General features: G+C 40.8%; 1 protein-coding gene across 19 annotated transcripts in view; it reads left to right on the plus strand.

Moving 5' to 3' along the window:
- Window positions 1-19,315, plus strand: part of DTNB (dystrobrevin beta) — a 303,400-nt gene that overhangs the window by 182,840 nt on the left and 101,245 nt on the right. For all 19 annotated transcript variants that reach the window (XM_050753639.1, XM_050753647.1, XM_050753643.1 and 16 more), the window contains one exon: window positions 13,216-13,293. In XM_050753639.1, the coding sequence (XP_050609596.1) occupies window positions 13,216-13,293 (78 nt within the window). The remainder of the gene's footprint in view (window positions 1-13,215; window positions 13,294-19,315) is intronic.

Genomic DNA, 19,315 nt, shown 5'->3' on the forward strand with positions numbered 1-19,315 from the left:
AAAATAAAAATAAAAATAAATAAATAAATAAATAAATAAATAAATATTTCACCAGAGCTGCAGCTTACCAGCATTTTAGATCAGTGTAATCCCTATGTCCTCTTCATCATAATGGAATAATAAGAACACTGGTTTTCTTTCTAGACGATATATTGTTTTCACTTAAGGGTCCACAAATAGGTCTCTAACCACAAATTTTTGAAGAGTAGTAGTAACTACAAAGAGAGAGAGAAAGCCGGGCACAGTGGCTCATGCCTGTAATCCTAGCACTTTGGGAGGCCAAAGCAGATGGATCACTTGAGCCCAGGAGTTCGAGACCAGCCTGGGCAGCATGACACAACCCCCATCTCTATAAAAAATACAGAAATTAGCTGGTGTGGTGGCGTGTGCCTGTAGTCACAGCTACTTGGGAGGCTGAAGCAGGAGAATCACTTGAGCCTGGGAGGTGGAGGTTGCAGTGGGCCAAGATTCCACCACTGCACTCCAACCTGGGTGACAGAGTGAGACACTGACTCAAAAAAAAAAAAAAAGAGAAATACCACCTTCATTCTAACGCATTGTGCAGCAGAGATGCTGAAGTGCCTGCACCCTGAGCACTGCCATTTGATACTTTTCTTTTGAAGAAAGTTAATCTTTAATTAAGTGAACATTTTTTGTTGTTGATTTGTTCTGTAGCCTCCCTTTTTTTTTTCTGGGAACAGTGCTCTCTCCTTAGAGACCTGTTCCTCTCCCAGCGCTAAATGTGATGTTCCAGGAGGAATACCAGTCATAGCATGGGGCCTGCTGAATGCCAGAGTAGGCAAGTGACTCAGGGCAGGCCAGAGGCTTTGCTGGGGATTTTCAAATTGGGTTGAAGGAAGAGGTTTTATTCTCCAGTGGTAAAGCTGTGAAATGCTGGGCAGAAACTATTTCTTCTTAAGCATAAAAAGCTGTGGGCCATGTGTAAAGCCTGACCTAAAATGAGATCTAAGCAAAGGTAACAGTAAACGTCCTAATGACATTCCAATATCCTGGAAGCCAGCTGCACCCCTACCTTCGTGAAGTTGGTTATGAATTTAGTTAGTATTTAGTTATGGTGCCCAATAAGTTCCTCTTCCCCACCCCCCCACACTCCCCTTCCTCCCCCTGCTCCCCCTCACCGCTTAAACTACTTCAAGTTAGATTTGAAGCTGGTAGTCCTGAATTGGGGCGGTGTTTCTCAAACTTGACAACTTATTGTTTCTTGAGAACTCTAATCCGAAAAATTTATTTGGATAATACAGAGATGCCTGAAATAAAAGAGTGTTTGTGGATTTGATCTATTCAGTGGCTTTAGAAGCAGATAAAAGTAGTGTCCAATACTGATTCTACCATGTGACCTTGAACACATTATCTTCTTTGACTTTTATTTCTTTATTTGCAAAATACCACCATGAGTAGTAGCAAGAATTCATGTCATGTTTCTGAGGGGCCTGGCTCAGTGCTAATGCATTTTCACACTCAGCAAATGCTTAGGCACTGTCTCCACCTGCCAACTCTCCCCAATGCTGCAAAAGTAAAGAAATGCATGCAAAATACACAACAAATCCTGTAACTGTTAACTTCATAGGATTTTTCATATTATTTTGTTGTACTGGTTTTTATTTATATCAAATGAAATAAGTTATAGTCTTTGTTATAAATGATCTTACATGTTTTTGGTTGTAAATTATCGTCATATAGGATTTGATCTAAAAATTGTAATATGTTAAGCTAAAGCGTATCTGTTGTTGCTATGACATGATTATGAGGACCGATTATAAACTTCTTGTGGGCAGGGACAGTCTTCAACTTGTTTTGTTTTGTCTTGAAACCCCTAACAGTGCTAGGCATGAGTAGGCCGTGGATTTTTGTTTGTTTGCATACTATGGCCCATGGAGCCATAGTATGCAAATGGAGCTTGTAACTAGAAAGGTTTTCTAGAGCTACTGAAATTTCAGGAGTTGTTTTTCTGATAAGAGAAGTGAGAAAATGTGTAACTTTGACCAGTCCATGAAGGACATTCCAGGATAAGTAGCTGGGAGAAGGGCTGAAAGCAGGGGCTTAGAAGAAGCAAAAGAAGAACAGCTTGCTGGAGAGAGATGGGAGACTGGAGAGGTTTGATAGATAAAAGAATGAGGTAGTGTAGGCCGGGCGCGGTGGCTCACGCCTGTAATCCCAGCACTTTGGGAGGCCAAGGCGGGTGGATCACGAGGTCAGGAGAGCCAGACTATCCTGGCTAACACGGTGAAACCCCGTCTCTACTAAAAAAATACAAAAAATTAGCCAGGCATGGTGGCGGGCACCTGTAGTCCCAGCCACTTGGGAGGCTGAGGCAGGAGAATGGCGTGAACCTGGGAAGCGGAGCTTGCAGTGAGCAGAGATCACGCCACTGCACTCCAGCCTGGGCAACAGAGCGAGACTCCATCTCAAAAAAAAAAAAAGAATGAAGTAGTCTATAGTGTGGGTTTTGCATTTGTTTTAAAGTATGATGAAATCTGCTTCATCATCTAAAAGAAGAAAAAAGTCTGATTCAAGTGAGTAGGGAAGATAATTTCAGAAGTCACATAGGTGTCTAGGGTTGAGGACGAAATAGCTGGCTGCAAAAATATTAATAAGAGATTAAATGTATTTTGCTAAAATGGTTACCTCCTTTGTAAAGCATTATTAATGGGGAATACAAAAAAAGAAGTCAAACAAATGAAAGCATTAGGGCGTAATAAATTCTTTTCCCCTTTCACACCAGTAGTAATAAACAGACCCCCAAAAAATCTGCTAAAGATCCCCAAATGCATGGCTAGCAGACAGCTGTCTGTGTAAAAGAGAATTGCAGGACGCTAATCTTAACCCCCACAACTAAAAGAAATGTTCTGTGGAAAGAGCTAATGCACCAATAAATTTAAAAGTAAAGGGCAGGGTTAAGTACGTGGCTGTCTGCATGACTTTCCACAGAAGAGGCTCTATCAAAGGGCCTGGGGAAAAGGGACAGCTCTGACAAGTAACCCAAATCTCACTTGTCCTCCAGGCTTCAGCTGGCTTTGTTCATTTCCTCCTTTTTTTTTTTTTTAGACAGGGTCTCACTTTGTCACCCACTCTGGAATGCAGTGATGTGATCTCAGCTCACTGCCGCCTCAGCCTCCCAGGCTCAAGCAGTCCTCCCCTGAGCAGCCTCCTGGGTACCTGGGACTATAGGTGTGTACCACCAAACCCAGCTAATGTTTGATTTTTAGTAGAGATGGAGTCTTGCTATGTTATTCAGGCTGATCTCAAATTCCTGGATACAAGCAATCCTCCTGCCTCGGCCTCCCAGAGTGCTGGAAATACAGGTGTGGGCCACTGCACCCAGCCTACTCCTTCATCTTTAAAACTTTGCAGTTTTAAGTGGAAATTTTGTCTACACAACATCAGTATTGTACTTTCACATCCTTGGTTAGAGACTCCTATCCAGACATTGTTTACCCCTGAATATAAGTCAATTCAAAAAGCCAAAATGAGTCATAACACTCAATGTTGATTTTAAGCCCATTGTTAAACTTTTTTTTAGTCAACAGTCTGGTTTATATAATAGATAATTTGCTCATGAAATGTATGTATTTTGCTAGGCTGAGATTAGAAACCTAGAAGATCTTTGAAATGAAGATTAGATTTTAAAGTTATCCTGATAAGATCTCAAGCCAGATGGTTTACGTTCAGAGAGCCATTTAGGACATTTAGGAGTTCTAATAATATGATGGGGAAAGGGTAAATCACTCAAAAACTATACTCTGCAACTATTACTGCCTTATCTTCCTATAGAAACAGCAGGAACTATGATCTAACGTCATGCTGTTAACGTCATGGCTTTTTTTTTTTAATAGAGTAAATATCCTTAAACGTTTTCCTGAAAGTGTACCCGTGAAAGATAGTAGACAGTACTCTCAAATGACAGAGAACACACACTCAGAGCCACACTGCCTCGGTTCAAATCCTCTTGCTTCCATGATTTGGCTCTGTGGCCTCAAAAACATTACTTTTCTCCATGCCTCAGTTGTTGTTGTTGTTGTTTTTTTTTTTAATCATCTGTAAAATAAAGATAATGGTATCTACTTCACTGGCTTAGTGTAATGAAGTGAATCCATGGAAAATGTTCAAACTTAGTCTGCCATATAGTAAGCACTCAATAAATATTGCTATTATTAGTAAAGACACTCTCCACTCTGCTGATTCTATTACCAAGTCATAGATGGTAGAAGGAAAAAAATGACAGACCAAGCAGTAGACATTAATAGAGTTAAGTAGAAAAGAATATGCCACCGTTCCCTGTGAAGGGGGAAAAAAAGCCTACTATCGCTGCAGATGCTACAAATACATCCACCAAATATAACAGCAAATAATGTCATTATCCCATTTTTGGAGAATAGTCTCACCACACCTAAATATAATAGATTACTTCTTACCCACTCTCTACTCCTATTATATTCCACAACGTGGCGCTGACTCATGAGCAACAAATATTTAAGGAGTACCTACTCTGTGCCTCATACTATGCCAGATACTTCAGATATAATGGTAAAAATATCACAGATTTCTTACAGTGTAGTAGAGGAGATCATCTAGACTGGTCTAAGATGTTTTCTTTACTCTCATTTTTGAGGAGTGATGGTGGTAACGATGTTGGGAAATTGTGGAACTTTGGATCTACTCAAACAATTTCACAGGTTTTCTACTAAAAGTCTCAAACTTCTACAGCATGGTTTCTCCTCCCTCATTCCCTCTCCCTCGCTCTTCCTCTGTGTGTGTGTGTGTGTGTGCGCGCGCGTGTGTGCATGCTCATATAACACTTTCCTTCTGTTTGCTTTCTTAATGATGATAATATAGGCTCATTTTAGAAATTTGACTCCTTTTTTAACATTAAACATCTTTTTCTCTTAGAATCAGGAAAAATTAAACTGAAAAGGTTGGAGAAGTGTTGGAAAGTATAAACAAGCAGGAAAAACTGCCCATAATTCCACTTATCTTAACATTTGAGCATATTTCCTCCAGATGTTTCATTTTATGCTTATTATGTAGTTGAGTGTGCTATGTGTACATATAAATAATTTTATATGACTATTGTGAAGATAGACTAAATAATGTATTTAAAGCTCTGAAGTGCCTGATAGATATCAAACATTCAATAATTGTCAGCTATCATTGTCATCTTGCCCTTCTTTGTTACCTTCTATATGCTGAGCTTATTTCCAAGTAATCAAAAAGTCTTCATAAGCACTATTATTTAATGACAGCATAATATCCTGTAATTATGGATATACCATGGTTTACTTTTCCTTTCCTTATATTTGAACACTTAGGATAATTTCAAAATTATCCTATCATATATAACACTTCCTGAGTATTTGTTAATATAAATCTCTCTGTGCATTTCTAATTAGTCTTTGGAATTGATTCCTAGAAAGAGAACTACTGAGCCAAAGTGTTTGAATGTTTTCTAAGATCTTTGATGGACATATTGCCAAATTGCTTTCTAGAAATTTGGCTTAACTTTTTACTTTCACTCTTGACTAGTAGTAAATTAAGGACCTATGTCAGAAAATCCTCTCTACTCTTAAGGATTGCCTTTTTAAAAAGATCATTATTTTTCCCAGAGAAAGTGGTCTGTAATTGTTTTTTCCCCCACTCCGAGACAGGATCTCAGTCTGTCACCCAGGCTGAAGTGCAGTGGTTTGATCGTGGCTGACTGCAGCCTTTAACTCCTGGGCTCAAGCAGTCCTCTCACCTCAGCTTCCTGAGTAGCTGAGACCACAGGCATGTGCCACCACACCCAGCTAATTTTTTAATTTTTTGTAGAGATGGGGTCTTGCCATGTTGCCCAGGCTGGTCTCCAACTCCTGGGCTCAAGCGATCCTCCTGCCTTGGCCTCCCAGAGTACTAGGATTATAGGCATGAGCCACTGTACACAGCCTGTAATTTTTAATTAAATTTCTTAGGCCAGGCGCAGTGGCTCACGCCTGTAATCCCAGCACTTTGGGAGGCCGAGGCGGGTGGATCACCTGGGTCAGGAGTTCGAGACCAGCCTGACCAACATGGAGAAACCCCGTCTCTACTAAAAATACAAAATTAGCTGGGCCTGGTGGCACATGCCTATAATCCCAGCTACTCGGGAGGCTGAGGCAGGAGAATTGCTTGAACCTGGGAGGCAGGTGAGCCGAGATCGTGCCATTGCACTCCAGCCTGGGCAACAAGAGTGAAACTCCGCCTCAAAAAAAAAAAAAAAATTTATTTTGAGTCATTTGTATTTCTTCCTTTTAAACACATATGTTTACTTTACCCATTTATCTAATTGGAATCCCTGTAGTTTTCTTGTAAGTTTGTGTGAATACTGTATGTGTTAGGCACTTAATTTTTGCTGTCTCACATTTGTTCAGGTAGTTCCTCAAAATCTTTTTTCCTTCTTTTCTGATAGTTTTAACAATTCAAATTAATTGATGTTTTCCTAATTTTTCCATTGTTTTTAGCTAAGAAAATCCTCTCTATCATAGACCTATATATTTTCTCTTAATTTATATAGTTAAACATCTATATTTAAGTCTTCTTTTTTCTTTAAGAGACAGAGTCTTGCTGTGTTACCCAGGCTGGCCTCAAAATACTGGGCTCAAATGATCCTCCCACCTCAGCCTCCTGCATAACTGGGAGTGTAGGTGTGCTCCATCATGCCTGGCTTCTATTTAACTCTTTAACACCCTAGAAATATGTTTTTCTTTATGGGATGAGATAATCTCAGTATTTTTCCATGCATATAGCAGTTTTTCTTACTTCTATTAAGTATTTACTACATTGTATTATAATTATTTTTTCTAAATTTTTCTTCTTTGTAAGACTTAAGTTTTCATCTTTTTAGTTTTTATTCCCAGAAGCTAGCACAGTGCCTGCCACATTGTAGGCAAATATCCGATAAATGAAATAAATACACAGTTATATATAATCTGTCCTGAAATATTTTTAAAGGTACAAGTTATTCATCTATTCTTACAGATGATTTTAAAACCCTTAAGAGAGATTTTGTAGAAATTTTAGTTTCTAGTTAGTCTGTATTTCAGAGCATCACCAGAATGAATTGGAGGGGCCTGGCCACCAGGGAACTGCATGAAAAAATTATTTCTACCAGTAAGCTCAATTTGTGCTTTGTAATAGATGTGTTTCCCCAATAACCAGAACCTCTGTTTCTGTTATCTAAGCCACCCTCTCACTGCACAGGTCCCCAGACCTCTCCTACCCCGCTTAAAAACAGTAAATATAAATGTACGTTTTCGGCCAGACTCGGTGGCTCACGCCTGTAACCACAGCACTTTGGAAGGCCGTGGCAGATGGATCACCTGAGGTCAGGAGTTCAAGACCAGTCTGGCCAACATGGTGAAACCCCGTCTCTACAAAAAATACAAAAATTAGCTGGGCATGATGGCAGATGCCTAATCTCAGCTACTCGGGAGGCTGAGAGGGGGGAATCGCTTGAACCTGGGAGGTGGAGGTTGCAGTGAGCTGAGATTGCGCCATTGCACTTCAGCCTGGGCAACAGAGCAAGAGACTGCATCTCAAAACAATAAATAAATAAGTAAGTAAATGCACGTTTTTAGTGTTCAGAATACTGAAATGAACAGGTACTGTTTAATGACACTCATATATTTTCAAACTTGACATTTTATCTGAGTTCTATTCTTCTATTTTCAACTGCTTTCTAGACATCCACTTACCTGTACTTATTATCAATGGTACTTCAAACCCAACCATTTCCAAACTGAAATCGTATTCACTCTTACCTTCCTGCTCATTCTGTCTACCCATCCCTCCTCCTTTCCAACCTCAGATCTTGTTACCTACTCTGTGTTTTCTAGTTCGGATATTTTACCACCCAGTAGCCAAGGTAAAAATCTCTTACTCTTTACTTCCTAACCCTGTGTACTTAATCAGTCACCCTCTCTTACTGGTTTTGTCTTCACAATAGCTTTCTGTTTCTCTCGCCCCCATCTTCAGTACCACTGTCCATCTTCATAGTCACTGATCTGGGCAACTGCCATAACCTCATACCTGGCCTCCCAGCTTCCATTCCCCTGCTTCCAAATATATCCTACATGATATCTTTATTTATTATATGGGGGAGAGATTCCCCTCACCCCTAGAAGTTCAGGGTCACTGAATTGAGGATAGGGCTTGGGTATCTTATCTTACGGAAAGCTTTTCAGATGATTCCCACGCACACTTTTGATAAAAGACCAGCATCTGCAAGATTCTGGGGTGAGCTTTTAAAATGATGTGATGGTCACATCGATTTTTGACTTACATTCAGTGCTTCCCCTGCTGCCTGCAATATAAAGTTCAGATCTCTCACTTTGTGATAGGACAAGCTCCTTTCACATCCTGGCTCTCCTCTAGCTTTCTAGATGTGTTTCCAGCTACTCCCTTTCAGATGCCTTTAGTCAAATAAGTTAGACCCAGTTTCTCATGTATTTTTGGATTTCTATGCCATTTTACATACTATTTCTCTCTGGGGTTCTCTTAATTTTTTTTCTGTATCTGGAAAACTCTTCTCAATGATGCTTCCTCTCTGAGGCCTTCCATGACGATTCTTGCCGCTTGTTCCTCCAGGCAGAAGTACCTGATCTTCATCTGTGGCTCTCGGCACTTGGTCTGTCAGTCGTCCCTCGGGATCCATGGGGGTTGGTTCCAGGAGCACCCACAGATACGGAAACCCAAGGATGCTCAAGTCCCTGAAATAAAACTTGAGTTTTATAGTGTTTGCATATAACCTATGTGCATCCTCCCATATACTCTAAGTCATCTCTAGAGTACTTATAATACCTAACACAATGCCTACACACACGTCCTTCGCAAGGATTCAGTGTAGTACTCAGCACATGGTGAATTCAAGTTTTACTTTTTGGAACTTTGTGGAACTTTTTCTCTGAATAATTTCCATCGGCAGTTGGTTGAACCGACAGACATGGAGGGCCGACCATACTTCATTGCTGCACTCATTACATAGCATTGTGATGATTTGCTTGCATATTTGTCTCCATCTATATACAGTTAGGTCATTGAAATAAAGGTAATCTTTTATTAGTAGGTATGCAGTAACAGTGATGCTTTCCCTTTAATTAAGAAGTACCAAATTCTTGCCAAGTCTTTTAAAAACCGTTTCTACTGACCTCCAGATACTTTCTACCTATATCATCATCTGCTTCTATCCCATCGAAAAAATGGTATATCTTATTAACAAAGAAGGAACCTCCCACATTTCTGGAGCATGTGATAGATGGTGGCCATTTCGGTATCATGAAACTCAATAGTGCCTATACCTTGCTGAGATCTGTACCAAAGGAAGATACAGATACAGAACATCTGGTGCTCAAGGTTTTAAATGTTAAAAATCAGCAAAACCAATCTAATAAGTTGTGCCAATTCTGTTTTTTTACGTTTCTATAATTTGTAGCATTAATGTCTGCTTTACACCTGGAAATACTCTTTTCAGTTATGTCTTACAAGAACAATGAAGGTTTTGTATGTTTGTTTGAGCCAGAAGTCATTTTTAGTGTATTACTTTTTTGGGGGGGGGGAGATAGGATCTTGCTCTGTCGCCCAAGCTGGAGTGCAGTGGTGCAATCATAGTCAATGCAGCCTTAACCTCCTAGGCTCAAATGATCCTCCCACCTCTGCCTCCTGAGTAGCTAGGACTACAGCACGTGCCACCATGCCAGACTGATTTTTATTTTTTATTTTTTGAGACAGGATCTCACTCTGTCACCCAGCCTGTAGTGCAGCGGCACAATCTCAGTTTCACTGAAACCTCAACCTCTCTGGGCTCAGGTGATCCTCCCACCTCAGCCTCCTGAGTAACTGGGACTGTGAGCATGCACCACCACACCCAGCTAATTTTTGTATTTTTTTTGTAGAGACAGGGTTTTGCTATGTTGCCCAGGCTGGTCTCGAATTCCTGGTCTCAAGCCATCCACCTGCCTTGGCCTCCCAAAGTGCTAGTTTTACAGACGTGAGCTACTGCGCCCAGCCAGCAGGCTAATTTTTATTTTATTTTATTTTATTTTATTTATGTATTTATTTTTGAGATGGAGTCTTGCTCTGTCACCCAGGCTAGAGTGCAGTGGCATGATCTCGGCTCACTGCAACCTCCGCCTCTCGGGTTCAAGTGATTCTCCTGCCTCCACCTCCCAAGTAGCTGGAATTACAGGCACCCGCCACCACACCCAGCTATTTTTTATATTTTTAGTAGAGACAGGGTTTCAACATTTTGTCCAGGCTGATCTTGAACTTCCAACCTTGTGATCCACCCGCCTCGGCCTCCCAGAGTGCTGGGATTACAGGCATGAGCCGCTGCGCCTGGCCAGCAGGCTAATTTTTTGTTTGTTTGTTTGTTTGTTTGTGGAGACAGAGACTCACTATGTTCCCCAGGCCATGTTATGCCTTCTAAGAATGCATCTGAGCTGTTGGCTTTCATGGTGAATTGTGGCTCTAGTGGAGGTTCTATAGTAAAGACCTCATTTAAGTTTGCAAGTGCTTCTTTCATTTTAAACTGCAGACATATGCCTGTCTTTCTAGCAAAGCATGTTAGGAGTTCAGAAAGGCTGTGACATTTGGGGGTCAGTTACGATTAATTTATAGTTTATAATATAACCATTACTGTCTGGTTTTGAATATTAGAGAAGAAGCTTTGAAATTTGTGCTATAATAGTTGAACATGATATATACCAAGAGATATTGGTGATTATAAAGATGTTTGTGGTATCAGAACAAATTATTACAAATCATGAAATTTTATTGCATGGATTTATGTTCTAGGAATTATAATTTTTTATTCTCATTTTTCCTCTGAGAATACCAAAAAGGAAATTGAATGCAGTGATATCTTTAATATTGAAATATAGCAGGTGGCCGGGAATGGTGGCTCACATCTGTAATCCTAGCACTTTGGGAGGTTGAGGTGGGAGGATCACTTGAACCCAGGAGTTCAAAACCAGCCTACGCAACATAGTGAGACCTTGTCTCTATTATTTATTAAAAATTTTAAAAATATATGTAGCAGGTAACTATATTAGTTCTGAAAGCAATGTGAAAATGTCTTTATCTTCTTTTGGCTAATAATACATTAAAGAAAAGCCCATTCTCTTTCCAGGACCAGAAAGCTGTTGTGCTGGGTTTGGTTCTTTCATAGGGATTGTCTCCTTGTTTCAGTTGGGCAATTGATATAAAAGAACCAGAGGCAAAAATATAAATATAGGACTAAATGTAAGCTAATCTCTGTGTTCACTTCCATCATTAGTCAACCTAAAACAACCAATTAATTGACTATAACTCAGCACAGCCACTAGCATTAATAGTCTTGAAAGTTTGGGACCTAAGTGGATATCTGTCTGAAGACAGGTAGTCAGATAAATAACTGGAAATTGACTTCTATCCTAGAGAGGCGCATTTCAATTCTCAATGTCTTACTTAGACGCCTGTCACAAAGGGAGGAATGTAGAACAATAAGCATAGTACTATGGCTTAAAAATCAAGAGACCAAAATATGTTCCCTGCAAATTACTTTCCATCTCGGATCCTCTCCATTAAATGGAATAATCATTTTTAAAAATACCTACACAGAAATGCAGTTGGTTTAAGAAGAAAAAAAAAATGCATAGAGATGGATGGAGAGAGGAAGAGATCCTTCTTTAACGTCTGGGTTCCTTGGCTCTCCCTGAAAGATTTCCCCTTGCGCTTTTATTTGAATGTACTACGAAACCTGCAAAACAATAAAGACTCTGGTCCCTTAATAGTCACTAAGAATTGCTAAGTATAACCTCTCCAAAAACATTATACATAATTGACTCTGTCCTTAAACGAAAGGAGAAACCAGAAGGTAGTTAGTTCCCAAGCACCTAAATATGAGAGAAGGACTTTCGGCTTCAGTTTTATGCTTTTGATGGACAAATCTGAGAAGTATAATCATGCATAACTTAACAGTGGGGGATGCATTCTGAGAAATGCTTTGTTAGACAATTTTGTGTTGTGTTAACATCAGAGAGTGTACTTACACAAACCAAGGTGGTTTCGCCTGCTGCATACCTAGGCCGTATGGTGTAGCCTAGGTTTGCAGCAGGCACAACCATCAAGGTATGTGTAAGTACACTCTGTGTATGTATGTAGCCTCCTAGGCTACAAACCTGTACTGGAGGCAACTGTTACACAGAGGTATTTATATATCTAAACATAGAAAAGGTACAGTAAAAATACAATATTGTAACCTATTATAAAAATATATGTGGTTTGTCATTGACCTAAACATCATTGTGCAGCACATGACTGTACTTCTTCCAGTTTAAAAGAGGAAGTGAGAAATTTTCCAGAAGTATTTAGCAATAGTCATTTGATTCCAGATGCAAGACAGAACCCTTTTGTAGCTGAACCTAGTAGGGAGGGAGAGGGGTTGAAGAATGGCTGGAAGGCAAGATACCTGGCACCTTTTTGAGAAGCTTGAATTCATTCCTTCAGGACTTTCACAAGAAGGAGAAATGGACAGACCTGAGTCCAGAAAACCTGCACCTAAAGGCGAGTTACCAAAAATGCTAACCTTCAAGTTTAAGTTTGGATTAGGGGTTATAAAAGACAACATTCTAATTAGGGTATAGGTGTAAAATTTGGATTTGTTGTTAAGATTCTAGTAGAGAATTAATCAAAGTTTGTTCCAGAGTCTTATTTTTGAATGTGGTATGTAACAGTTTGTTTTGGTTAAAAGTTTACGAACTAAGTCTGAGGGAAACCAGTGAGCTCTAACCAAATCTCAGGAACAGCATGCACCTCGATGCTACGACCTTTGTAATATATGATGAATGCCAGACACCTAGTAATGTTGTACCTAAAATGTAGAGAAATTCACCAGGGGGCAGAATTTAAATTCTTATGTACTAAAACTACAAAGCAAAAGCCACCGAAGTTATGTCCTGTGGTAGTGTGTTTATGATCAGTTGCTTCTCCTGGTACCCACAGCTCAGTGGCCCTGTGGCTTTGTGAGAGAGAACCTCTTGCTGAATTTACTTAGGCTTGAAGTATCGATTTCTGCCGCACTCCGCCTGGGTCCCGCTGTGCTTACCGCGAACGATCGTTGGTCCCTTTGCTCTTATCATGCCTATTGTCGTTTCCCTTGTTTCCCCTAGTTGGTAATTATTAATATAAGGCAAATGTCTTTTCTTTCAGTCCTCCTCGCCCTCTGACTAATATGAATGACACCGTGGTTAGCCACATGTCCTCTGGAGTGCCCACTCCCACCAAGAGGTACGTATGTCTTGTGCCTTCGACTTGAGTGTTGGCCTTTGCTACTGATTTGCAGTGCCCCTGTCAGAAATGAGGCCTGAAAAAGCAGGTTGTTCCACCAGGCAGAAAGGACTGGTTTGCTTTCTCTTCCTTTGGCCGTCTTTTAGTCTTAATTTCTACTTTTTATTTTCCTTTTTTTCCCCCCACTGACTCACAAATACAGCAACTGAAGATTGGCTTTCAGTGGTGCCTCAGGTGGAAACTTCATTTGTGACAAGCAGTGGTGACAGTGTCAGAGCAGATTAGGCACGTTTCAGATCCGTTTTTTAACCTGAAACAATGTTTTGATAGTCATGAGTTTCAACAGTTTTGCCTTTGAATTCTTTGAGTGTCAAAGATCATTTTTGCTCTTTGATTAGATGGTAAATTGAATTAATCCCTTATAAGATTTTCTCCTAAATCGTTCTGTATATGATGTATAAACATTTAAGTTGAAAAGCCCTAGTGTCTCTCTTTTGGTTATGCAAGGAGTTTGCTTTAGGGGCCTTCAAGGAATGAGAACTGTGTACTTCTTTCTCCTCTTTATTTAATTTGCTCTTCTCCAAAAATTCTCTCAGGCAGGACTTGAAAGAACTATATAAAGTGGCTTTCTATTTGGTATACGCTGTTCCCTGACCAGAGCAATGCAAAAACTCCCTCAAGGGCACGGCCATTAAAGAATTCTTTCTAACAGTCATCACTCAAAAACAAGAAAACCACAAAGACATTCCAGCCCACCCCCTAGTCCTTCCTGGAAAAAAAACCATTTTGTGCCATATGTACCGATTGCTTTGGATTAATTCAGCTATGGAAACGCTATAGAAATTTTGACTATGTAATACATAGTGCTTAAGACAATGATGTTTGTTCCCATTGGCTAAAACTCCTAGGGCAATGTTTCTCAAACCTGACTGATGAGAAGAATCACCTGGGTCACTTGTTGAAAACAGATTTCTGGGACAACATCATACCCAGTGAATTGGAATTTCTAAAGATAGGATCTTGAGAAGCTACATTTTTATTCCAGCTGATTCTTATCATCAAGCAAGTTTGGGCAATAGCCTGACAAGGAAGCTAATGAGTAAAGTGTAGGACTACCCTGAAGAGAGAAGTTAGGGACTTAATAAACCAGAGTGGCCTGATAATACATTACCTGTGTGGAGACCCAGGACCTGACCAGGTAAGAGTACTTGCCTTTAGCCTCGTTAGGGCACTTTCCAGCAGTGAGAGAGTCAGGCCACTGCTTCTGGGCAGAGCTGAGTGGTGCAGGGCACCAGAGCATGTACTCTTGAGCCAGACTCTGTCTGAGTTGGAATGCTGGCTCTTTGCTTACCTTGAAATGTTCTCGTCTTCATTTTTAATTTAATTTTTTTTTTTTTCAGAGACACGGTCTCTCTTTGTCGCCCAGGCTGGAGTGCAGTGGCCCAATCTTAGCTCACTGCAACCTCTGCCTCCCAGGTTCAAGTGATTCTCCTGCCTCAGCCTCCGGAGTAGCTGGAATTTCAGGCACCTGCCACCATATCTAGCTAATTTTTTTTTTTTTTTTTTGGTAGAGATGGGGTTTCACCATGTTGGCCAGGCAGGTCTCAAACTCCTGATCTCAAGTGATGCAACCGCCTCAGCCTCCCAAAGTGCTGGATTACAGGCGCAAGCCACCGTACCTGGCCTTGTTTTCAATTTTTTATCTCTGAATGGGGACAAAAATAATATCTACCTTTTGGGGTTTATGTGAGGATTTCATATATTATTTTTATGACTTAGGAAGTAAACTGGAATGTGAGAATAAGTGAGGAAGAGACAGAATGATTTACCAGTAATGCCCTCTCAAGCAGGAAAGGAATTTTTATGGACGACTACAAAGCAATTAAGCCCGTCCCACCTACCTAGATATTACGATAACCCTTGCTGCCCTTGGACTTCAGTTTTTTATGTTAAACACCCATAGCATTCAAACCCAGACTCCAGATCAAAGATGTTTCCATTTCAAAACCAGGCAGATAAGGTGGCCTATTCAAAGAATTCAGGTCATAGTTTTCATGTTAATTATAAGAATACCATCTCATTCAGTAGCATTTCCCATCTGAATTCTTCTCATCATTTACTAGTTCTGTCATGCTAAGTCACCCAAGTACATGAGGGTGTACACCTTGGTGCCCGGTGACGGGGGAGGAGGGGGAGTGGGGGGGTGGGAGGAGTGGGGGGGAGTAGGGGGTGGGGGAAGTGGGGGCGTGGGGGAGGATGCCATGTGTTATATGTGCCACATTCAGTGACCGCAGCTGAATGTGGCTGCTAGAAGCTGTTAGAAGGAGCATGGCTTTCTGGACAATGTTTTCTTGCTTGAGAAAACTCAAAGAAGGGAGCAGTAATAATCATAACCACCTCTGTAGAGAACTACCCCTTAGGCTTGCTGCGTTACACCTCCAGGCTTAATTGTAAGTAGCCAGCTGTGATTGCCAGTCACAAAATGGTATCTGTCATTTTTGAAAGCTGCTTCAGATAATCTATAGCCTGGATTAAGATTTCATCTTAAAGTCAGCGTTTCAGCCAGCACCTCTTTCTGGTAGAATTAGCCCACCCTAGAGGTGGTTATCGTAAACTTTGCAAGGGCTGACCAGCAGGCCAAAGGCAGCCAGAGCGCAGACCAGAAAAGAAGGTTGAGCTCCGGTCGATCAAGAAGCACAATTACTTGAGCAGAGGCTCCATAGGAACAAAATGCTCCTATCCTACCAATACAGCCCCCAAGATTTTAGGGGATTCCATTTATATTCAGTATGAGATTATGATATACCATGTGGATACCAATTACCTAATTCATAGACTTGGCTTTTCATGGCCCCAGTAACCAAATAGTATAAATTTCCAGGTAGTATTCTACTTGCTTCCTTAAGGACTCCTCAGCTTTTCTTCCCTGCTCTGAATGTGGACAGACCTGTGTGGCCAGAGTCTAATGGAAGCCAGGAGCCCAGCATGTCTTGCCGGCCACAGAGCCTTACTCTGCCCAGACAGGAATGCTCACGGAGATAGAGCAGCTACTCTCCAGAATAAGAGGTTTCTTTTAGAACTCATCCTAAGACGTCAATCACTGAATGAGACAACAACATGCACAGCGATAAAAATGCAGGAAAAATTTTAAGTGCTCTAGTTCCTACCTTTTAAATAGGCAGTGCATATAAAAATAGTGATAATCACAGTGGCCAAAAGTAATGCTGTTAGTCCAAGTAAAAGATGATCTGAATGTAAGCTTTACTTTTCACAGAAGACCTTACAAATGGCAGAGATGATGACTGTGATGTAAGATACCATAAATCATGTTCCTGAGAGGTTCCACTGTAGGGATTTTTCCTCCCTAGTAATCTTTTAATATCAGAGCAGAGGGAGAAGAATTTCCCCCCAAAGAAGGGTATACTGTCAGAAGAAAAGGATGCTCTGAGAGAGAAGAGGCTGAGGTGGGGAGGCAATGGCTTGACCCCAGGAGCTTTTGAGGCTGCAGTAAGCTATGATGGTGCTCTCCTGTGTGCCTTCTTTGCTCCCCGCCACTGCAGAACAGCTGCTCCCAAGCTGCTGATGCTTCCAGACACACACCTACCTACAGCCTTGCTCCTCCAGGGGTTGTGCTTTTCCTCCCTTGGATTAGAAAAACGCAAGGAAGGATTCTTGTGTCCTGGATTGCATTACTGCCCATCCTCGGGCCAAAGCTATGGCATCAGAGCAGAGGGAGAAGAATTTCCCCCCAAAGAAGGGTATACTGTCAAGAAAAGGAGAGAGAGAAGAGGCTGAGGTGGGAGGATGGCTTGACCCCAGGAGTTTGAGGCTGCAGTAAGCTATGATGGTGCCCGTGAATAGCCACTGCACTCCAGCCTCAGCAACGTAGCAAGACCCTGTCTCTCAAAAAAAAAAAAAAGGAGAAGCAGCAGAAGAAGAAAGAAGAAGAAGGAGAAGCAGAAGAAGAAAGAAGAAGCAGAAGAAGAAGAAGCAGAAGCAGCAGAAGCAGAAGAGGAGGAGGAGGAGGAGGAGGAAGAAGAAGAAGAAGAAGAAGCAGAAGCAGAGGAAGAAGCAGAAGCAGAAGAAGAAGCAGAAGAAGAAGAAGCAGCAGAAGCAGAAGAAGAAGCAGCAGAAGAAGAAGCAGAAGAAGAAGAAGAAGAAGAAGAAGAAGCAGAAGCAGAAGCAGCAGAAGCAGAAGAAGAAGAAGCAGAAGAAGAAGCAGAAGCAGCAGAAGAAGAAGCAGAAGCAGCAGAAGCAGAAGAAGCAGAAGCAGCAGAAGCAGCAGCAGCAGCAGAAGCAGCAGAAGCAGCAGCAGAAGCAGGAGGAGGAGGAGCAGGAGGAGGAGAAGGAGGGGGAGAGGGAAGGGGAGGGGGAGGGGAAGGGGAAGGGGAAGAAGGAGAGAAATCCTGGGCAAGAAAAATAACGGAAGTTGTTAGCAGACCGTGGTTTTCCTACCTAGCACATAACTGTGTGCACACATGCACACACGCAAGCCTTCCCATATACATTTCCACTTCCAGAATTTTCCTTCTTCACATAAGGCAGCCATCCATGTACAACTGCCGATGCTCTCACACTTTTCCCAGGAGTCTTAGCCACCTCTTGTGAAAGGGACGAGGTCCAGGGTATCCAATTTATACCCATTCATCTGGACCAGGCCTAGGTATCTCCTTTTGTGATTCATTAGCCCATTAAACCATGAACCAAATGATGCATTTTAAACACTCACACATACAGTATACAAAGGTAAAGATCTGCAAATAGGATAATTGTAATTTAAAGACGTAGGGAAAAGGAAAGTAACAAATAGCATGGCATATTAAGCCACATCTGCCTGTTTCATCCTGAAACACCACTAAAATGACAGCCAAGAGGTTTTTTTTTTAAGTAAAAACTCACAAGAACAAGAAAAATGGAAGAAGAAACAATAGCAACAAAATTTTGGTAGCAGCCAAGCAAATGGATGAGTGGTAACAAACTTAGCAGAGAAAAACTAAAACATAGGCTGAAAGTAAGACAAGCCTGGAAGAAAGCCAACCCTAGGAATTAGAACACTCTGGAAACACAGATTCAGAATGATTGGCTCGTAGTCCCTGGAGAAGGTAGAGGTACTCAGAAATTACAACTATGGGCTTCTCTTTTGGGTGGCTTCTGAAAAAAACTATTTTATGTATTGTATCACACCTCCCTTTGCATAGATGTGTTTTAGAAGAGGTCTTTTTTCCCTAACACCTCACTTTTATTTCTCTCAACAAATAATATTTTCTCAAAAATAGAAATAATTCTTTCTATTCTGTTTGGTTCAGTTGTTGATGATGTATTGACTTGGGACATAATACCATCTTTGGATGGGGAACTGGTAAATATTAGAGCCTATAATTCTGAGTAGTCCTAATTGCTAGCACTTTTAGGTAAGGGCGAGATTTTATCATAGCATATTTACTTTAATTTATACTTCATAAGAAAGAAAAGCAGTTTTTGAAGATCAGAAGGTGCCACAATATAAATATTATTTCTGAACTGTAGAAACATGAGGAAATTAAGAGATGAGTTAATATAATAGTACACGCATACCTCAGAGACATGGCAGGTTTGGTCCCAGACCACCCCAGTAAAGTGAATATTGCAATCAAGTGACTCATACAAACTTTTAAATTTCCCAGTACATATAAAAGTTTAGCTTACACTATACTATAGCCTCATAAGTGTGCAGTAGCAATATGTATTTTAAAAGTATGTACCTTAATTTAAAAAAATTGCTAAAAAATGCTAATGATCATCTGAGCCTTCAGCAAGTTCTAATCTTTTTGCTGGTAGAGGGTCTTGCCTCAGTGCTGATGGCTGCTGACTAAGCAGCATGGTGATTGCTGAAGATTGGGATAGCTGCAGCAAATTCTTAAAATAAGACAATAATGAAGTTTGCCCCTTTAATTGACTCTCCCATTCATGGAGGATTTCTCTGTAGCATGTGATGCTGTTTGATAGCATTTTACCCACGATAGATCTTCTTTCAAAATTGTAG

This window comes from Macaca thibetana, chromosome 13 (genome assembly GCF_024542745.1).
Source record: "Macaca thibetana thibetana isolate TM-01 chromosome 13, ASM2454274v1, whole genome shotgun sequence".
NCBI lineage: Eukaryota > Metazoa > Chordata > Mammalia > Primates > Cercopithecidae > Macaca > Macaca thibetana.